This window comes from Sinocyclocheilus rhinocerous, unplaced genomic scaffold (genome assembly GCF_001515625.1).
Source record: "Sinocyclocheilus rhinocerous isolate Xijiao unplaced genomic scaffold, SAMN03320098_v1.1 scaffold2660, whole genome shotgun sequence".
Taxonomy (NCBI): domain Eukaryota; kingdom Metazoa; phylum Chordata; class Actinopteri; order Cypriniformes; family Cyprinidae; genus Sinocyclocheilus; species Sinocyclocheilus rhinocerous.
Window position 1 is genome coordinate 60,547 of NW_015630549.1, and position 7,284 is coordinate 67,830.

The 7,284-nt window shown below is 47.1% G+C and overlaps 1 protein-coding gene across 1 annotated transcript in view; it reads left to right on the forward strand.

The window, feature by feature from the left end:
• Positions 1-1,240: 1,240 nt before the first annotated feature.
• LOC107740562 (tyrosine 3-monooxygenase-like) overlaps positions 1,241-7,284 on the forward strand; it is an 11,861-nt gene continuing 5,817 nt past the window's right edge. The window contains exons 1-6 of the mRNA XM_016553010.1: positions 1,241-1,324; positions 2,355-2,549; positions 3,639-3,964; positions 4,415-4,625; positions 5,070-5,164; positions 6,250-6,556. Coding sequence (XP_016408496.1) covers positions 1,241-1,324; positions 2,355-2,549; positions 3,639-3,964; positions 4,415-4,625; positions 5,070-5,164; positions 6,250-6,556 — 1,218 coding nt within the window. The remainder of the gene's footprint in view (positions 1,325-2,354; positions 2,550-3,638; positions 3,965-4,414; positions 4,626-5,069; positions 5,165-6,249; positions 6,557-7,284) is intronic.

The following is a 7,284-nucleotide window of genomic DNA, read 5'->3' on the forward strand; positions in this document are numbered from 1 at the left end:
TGTCATTGCAATTGGTGTATTATAAGTCACTTTAGATAAAACATTTTAAATGCCAAGTATCTAAGACCTATAGAAAAGTAACTAGACATGTATGGGCAACATTTTAAAAAAGGGAAGTGAAACAATGGCTTTTGTAATATATATATATATATATATTGTCTGTGTGACAGAGTTATCAATGAATTGGTGATCATCACAAAACAATTTCTTTTCAGATGTTTTAAATATAACATTTTAATGATGTCGATCGGCTGACAAATCTCTTTTTTGATGGATGAATGAATGTATGATGTAATAAACAAACAAAAATTTCTGAATTTAATTGCTATTTTTCAAATGTTTTATAGACAGTAAATTAAACATTTTAATGATGCTAATTGGCTGATAAATCTCTTTTCTGAATGAATGAATGAATGAATGAATGAATCAATCAATCAGTCAATCAATCAATCAATCAATCAATCTACATTTCTGAATATTAAACTGAATATTACCGGGATGGGTTTATCTGTTATGTTATTAACAATAATAAATTATATTTCTTTGGGTAATTTTGTATAGCCTTCCTTTCAAGTCTATATTGTAAGCATTTCAGCACAATTTAAACAGTTAAATTTTAACAGGAAAAAAATATGACTATAACTGTAGCTATGAAATATTAAACAATTTATGAAACAACAAAAAAGTAAATAAATAAAATAAGTAAAAATAAAATATATATTTTTCACACACACACACACACACACACACACATAAAATAAAATAAAAATCATTTAAAAAATAAAATTATTTTTAGTTTTTATTTTTGCTAAAAATAAATAAATAACCTAAAGGCATTATTTGAAATAAATTAATACTAAATACATTAATTTATACCAACAAAACAAATCTTTATGGGTCAAATCATGTAAATGTTGCTGTTTAAGGTAAAAATTGCAGGTCACCGCACTTTTTACAGTGCAGGTTGTTCATTCATACGCTAATAATTGGCAAAGGAAAATGATTTAGTGAGACACGCGCTGGAAATGTAAGCAGACAGTTACGTAGCAAAGTCAGAATCAAATAATGAACAAATGTGGTGTGAGGAGCTTCGACATGTTCAATGACGGAGAAGGAGGGGATCAGTTTGACGTCAGGCAGGAGAAATCATCTCTATAAATAAGAGGGAAAGAAAGCTACAGATGGAAGTAAGTGAGCAGCAGTCCCAAGAGAGCACAAGTTAACCTTCATCTGTTCCGATATGCCGAATTCAAGCAGCTCCACATCTTCCACAAAGAGCGTCCGGAGAGCTGCGTCTGAACTCGAGCGCTCCGATTCCATTACGGTAAGAGTCTTCAGCTACATTCATTCCTCTTAAATAGCGTTAGAATTAAGAATAACAATAAAAACAAAGAATAATTTGACATCTGTCCTCCTCGTCAATTTCGGAATCTTTTATTATAATAAAATGAAAACGCTTTTACGCCTTAAATATAATGGGAGTTTCGTCATGAAAAAAAATATATACTGATTATGACTACATTAATTAATTAATACAGAAGAAATGCAAATTCCGTAATCCCAAAAGTATTTAAATATGCCACATTTAAAAATGTATGAATTTTATTTCATTTTCTTGCTTGTTAAAAATTACTGGTTTTTTATATAAAATAATGACATAAGTATACAGATTTATACATTATGAATAAATAAATAAATACAAAATGAGAATAAAAACTACAGAGTGTCGTTCATGAAGTTAGTTCTACATTAATTTGCAGGTGCCAATTAAGTTTGATATTACACTCTAAAAAAATGTTGGGGTGTTTCAACCCAACTTTGGGTCAAATATGGACTAACCCAGCTGTTGGGTTACATTTTTTTATAAAATTTTTAACCCAAAAGTTGGGTTAGTCCATATTTGACCCAAGGTTGGGTTGAAACAACCCAGCATTTTTTAGAGTGTATGTAATGCAATTAAATGCATACATTTGAGTAATATTTTGTGAAATAACAACTTCTCGGATATTATTGAAAATGGTGTAGCATTTTTTATCACTGCTTTGCTGTGCGTGAATGGACTCTCCATTGAGATTTACGCACAGTATTACGCGGTGATCGAAAGCTACGGAAAGCAGTCTATAAGTGGCTGTAACATCGGCTCATAAACAAATGATTAAGTCTGAGCTATATGACAGGTTTACATAGACTGCATTGAAGTTCTTATGCGCTTTTGGAGATGTAAAACACCTCCATCTGATGTCCAGAAGGTAAGCAGGGCTATATTATTATTATTTCTGTTCTAGATGGATATTTAAAATGGATCGAAATGAATGTGTGGTCCTGAAACGAATCGCGCTCTTCTCTTCGAACAGTCGCAGAAGTTTGTGGGAAGGCGGCAGAGTTTGATCGAGGATGCGCGGAAGGAGCGCGAGGCGGCGGCCGCGGCGGCGGAGGCTGCGGGACTCAGCGAGCAGATCGTGTTTGAGGAGAGCGATGGAAAAGCCTTGCTCAGTCTCTTCTTCTCTCTGAGGAGTTCAAAGAGCCCAGCGCTGTCCCGCACTCTCAAGGTTATGCAATATGTCAAAATAAAAAACAGAGCCTCTGCTTTTAAACAAAAGACCTAGCTTTATGCATTCTTATTTTATCAACATTTGAAGGTGGGTGAGTGTTCATAAAAAGGCAACATTTTGAACAAAAAGCTGATCAAATCAGATACAGATTGATGATCAAAACATAGATGGAGTAAATCACTTGCATCAACACTCCCAAAGCTTCACAGTCCTAAATCATCATTTCATTCGGTAACTTTAGGCAGGTTTGATTTATATGCTGTTTAATGTTTGCATTATTTTACATATGCATCTGCTGAAATACGCGATCACTTGTTTCTGCTGCTTCTTTGCCGTGTTTTAATCCAGAGATTCAGTTCCATATCTGCCGGTCACTACGAGTTATGTCGTGATCGACATTATGGGGATTCACTTGGGAGCCCCAATCATCTCTGACTTTAAGAGAAAACGGCAATGAAATTTGGCTAGTGGATTTTGCATACCTGAGCCACTCCCCGTACATACGGGTATAAATAGGCGACAGGTGCATCCACTCTTCAGATTTTTGTGTTGATCACCACAAAGCCATTCATCATCTGTCTGGAAGCTGTTCTGGTTGGCGTCACGGTGCGAACAGCGGTGTCCCTGTCTGCAGCGATTCCCCTGGGCACTTCAACTAAAAGAGCAGATTTCCTAAAAGAGCAAATCACGGTCGGTTCGCGTCTTTTTACAGATGCCGTTCTGGCTGTGGTTGCGGTTGTTTCCTCCAGCATCGGGCTGGAGGCGTGCACACCTCCCGGTCCCGAGCCCTCGCGGCGGGATGATTGGTTCCTCGGCTCGGGTTGTGGCTCACGCTGAAGCTGCGTTTGTGGATGGTTCATGCGTTCACTGTGAGCGTGTGACCATGGCAGCGCTGCGATCGCGCCTCTCTCTCCTCACAGGGATGGGAGGGGCTCCCTCTGTCACTACCCGCGCTGGCTTCTCTGCCACGAGCAGAGAACCGTCGGCTAGTGCTCTGGGAGCGATCTGAGGGTTACAGTGAGAGCCTCTCCGCTGGGTCAGTCCCCGTGGACCTCTCATTCCTCCCGCAGCAGCTGTTCTGTGCAGCTCCCCAGTGATTCTGCTGTGCCGTCTTACGGCGTGCCCAACGTGTCATTCGGCGCGCCGATAGAGGATCAGATGTCGATAGCAGCATCGGGGGATGGGCAATCGTCCTCTGAGGATGAAGATTCGGCTGGGCTGCCCCCCTCAGGTGTTGCCGCCGCTGCCGAATCGGACCCAGAGCTGACGGCCGTGCTTTCCCAGGCCGCCGCGAGCATCGGGCGGGAGGCGTGCACACCTCCGGTCCCGAGCCCTTGCGGCGGGATGATTGGTTCCTCGGCACGGGTCGAGGCTCGTGACCACGCCCTGCCCTGGTTCCTTTCTTCCCGGAGGTGCATGAGGATCTGATGAAGTCGTGGACAGCCCCTTTTTTCGGCCAGAAGCCACTTGTCTCCCTCCATCCTCACTACCCTCGATGGCGGGGCGGCTAGGGGGTACGTTGACATTCCCCAGGTGGAGAGTGCAGTTGCGGTGCACTCGTGCCCGCAAAATGCCGCCACTTGGAGGAATTGTCCTCGTCTCCCGTCCAAAGCTGTAAGCTGACAGCCGCTCTCGCGGCCGAAGCTTACAGTGCTGCGGGCCAAGCCGCCTCTGCTCTGCATGCCATGGCTATCCTGCGAGTACACCAAGCCAGGGCATTTAAATGCACGAGGGCAGTACCAACCCGAGGTTGATGCAGGAGCTACGCTTGGCGACTGACCTCGCCCGACGGAAGTCACAGCGCGGCCCCTCGGGAAGGCTATGTCCACACTTGTGGCCCAAGAGTGCCATCTATGGCTCAGCCTTGCTGAGACGAGCGATGTCGACAAAGTGCGCTTTCTCGACGCTCCCGTCTCCCAGGCTGGACTGTTCGGCGACGCCGTCGAGGACTGTGCCCAGCAGTTCTCGACAGTACAGAAGCAGACCGAGGCCATCCAACACATCTTGCCCCGGCGTGATGCACCATCTGCCACCGCTCCGCTGTGGGCCAAGCCCCAGTCTGCGTCCTCCAGAGTCACTCCGTCCCATGCTGAAACAACATCAAGGCCAGCGCGTTGAGCCGCTCTTGAGCGTTGAGTGCGGCTCCCCCATGACCCAGCCTGCCGCTAAGTCGTCTAAGAAGTCGATGAAGCGGCCCTGACATTCACCCTAGTCTACAAGACTGTGTATTGTGCATTTTAATAACAGGTTTGTTTTGTACTATCTTTAAGACCTGTGCAGTGACAATTGCAAAACGTATTACTTCAATAGTATTACTTCAATAGTAACGATTGATATTCAGGACTTGTCAGCCAGTACCACTGTAGCCTTGCAGACTTTGCTTTGAAGACCTTTTAATGAACTAGCTTCCACATTTCAATATGCCCCTGACTTCTAAGGGGTGTTTTTATTTGTGACTACTCCCAACAGCCAAGAATTCTATCAGTAGAACATCACATTTTTCTTTTCTGTTTGCAGGAAGAATATTTGGTGTTGATGGAGGAGGCAACATCTTCAAGGCAAAACCTTAGACCTCATTCAACATCATCCAATGTTGCAATCACCCTCAGGAGGTACACAAGCAAAAGCTAAATTGCACATTGTCAATAATCAATTCCTATTTTACAAAATTTGCCCTGCATACATCAGGATCCTCAACTATCTCGAGCATGGTCCGCATGCGAGAACAGTTGTGTGATCACAGGGACCTAGTGCTCTGGCACTCTGCCAGTTGGGGCTTCGGGTCAACTGGGAAAGGAGCAAGCTCTCCCTTGCGCAGATAATCTCTTTTTCCAGTATGGAGTTAGACTCGGTGAGTATGGTGGCGCGTCTCGCCAATGAGCGTGCCCAGTCCGTGCTGAACTGCCTGAGTTCTCTTAGAGGCAGGACAGTGGTACCACTGAAACACTTTCAGAGGCTCCTGGGGCATATGGCATCCGCAGTCGCAGTCACGCCGCTCGGATTGCTGCATATGAGACCACTTCAGCACTGGTTACACTCCTGAGTCCCGAGGTGGGCATGGCGCCACGGTACAGTTCGCGTGACCATCACGCCAACATGTTGCCGCTCATTCAGCCCCTGGATGGACCTTGTCTCTCTACGGGCCGGGGTGCCCTTAGAACAAGTGTGTCGGCATGTCGTTGTCACGACGGATGCCTCCAGTACGGGCTGGTGTGCTACATACAACGGGCAGGCAGCCTTGGGGTTCTGGACAGGGCCTCGACTACTTTGGCACATCAACTGCCTCGAGTTGCTGGCAGTGCTACTAGCCTTGCGTTGGTGACGGCCACTGCTGCAAGACAAGCACATGTTGGTCCGCACGGACAACACTGCGGCGATTTTGTACATCAACCGGCAGGGAGGTCTACGATCACGTCGCATGTCACAGCTTGCCCGCCATCTCCTCCTCTGGAGTCAGACGCGGCTCAAATCGCTGCATGCCGTCCACATTCCGGGGGAGCTCAGTCATGCAGCCGACCTCAGCACGGACGCACTGGCACACAGCTGGCCTCGGGCTCTTCGCAAGTATGCGTTTCCCCCAGTGAGCCTTCTCGCACAGACACTGTGCAAGGTCAGGGAGGATGAGGAGCAGGTCTTACTGGTTGCGCCTTCTGGCCCACCAGGACCTGGTTTCCGGAACTCATGCTCCTCATGACAGCCCCTCCCTGGCGCATCCCCCTGAGACAGGACCTGCTCTCTCAGGGGCTCAGCACCATTTGGCACCCGCGTCCAGACTGTTGGAACCTCCACGTGTGGATCCTGGACCTCCCTTGGAGTCAGACACAGCGCAAGTCACTGCATGCTGTCCACATCCCGGGGAAGCTCAATCGTGCAGCCGATGCGCTGTATATATGCCCATATGTGTATTCTTCCATGGTAAGGTTTCCCTCTCTGTGAACCCGTTGCTTCCCTTTGACAGACCATTCTGTCAGGCTCTGCTGGCAGTCGTTCCTCCCTATTCTCAGGTAGGACCTACCTCAGAGTTCCATTCCATATGTAGTACTGCCCCAGGCCTGGGTCAGTCCATATCAGTGTCTCCACATGATACCTCCCTATGGGTAGGGCAGGGAGGTCTACGATCACGTCGCATGTCACAGCTTGCCCGCCATCTCCTCCTCTGGAGTCAGACGCGGCTCAAATCGCTGCATGCCGTCCACATTCCGGGGGAGCTCAGTCATGCAGCCGACCTCAGCACGGACGCACTGGCACACAGCTGGCCTCGGGCTCTTCGCAAGTATGCAGACACTGTGCAAGGTCAGGGAGGATGAGGAGCAGGTCTTACTGGTTGCGCCTTCTGGCCCACCAGGACCTGGTTTCCGGAACTCATGCTCCTCGCGACAGCCCCTCCCTTGCGCATCCCCCTGAGACAGGACCTGCTCTCTCAGGGGCTCAGCACCATTTGGCACCCGCGTCCAGACTGTTGGAACCTCCACGTGTGGATCCTGGACAGGACGCGGCAGCCCTAGCTGATCTGTCACCTGCGGTGGTTAACACGATCACTCTATGAGGCAAGCCTATGCTCTGTAATGGAGTCTGTTCGCGAACTGGTGTTCTTCTCGCTGAGAAGACCCCCGTAGAAGCACGATTGGAGTAGTGCTTTCTTTCCTGCAAGAAAGGTTGGAGCGTAGGCTGTCACCCTCCACCTTGAAAGTGTATGTGGCTGCCATCGCATGCACAATCTCATCGTCAGGTT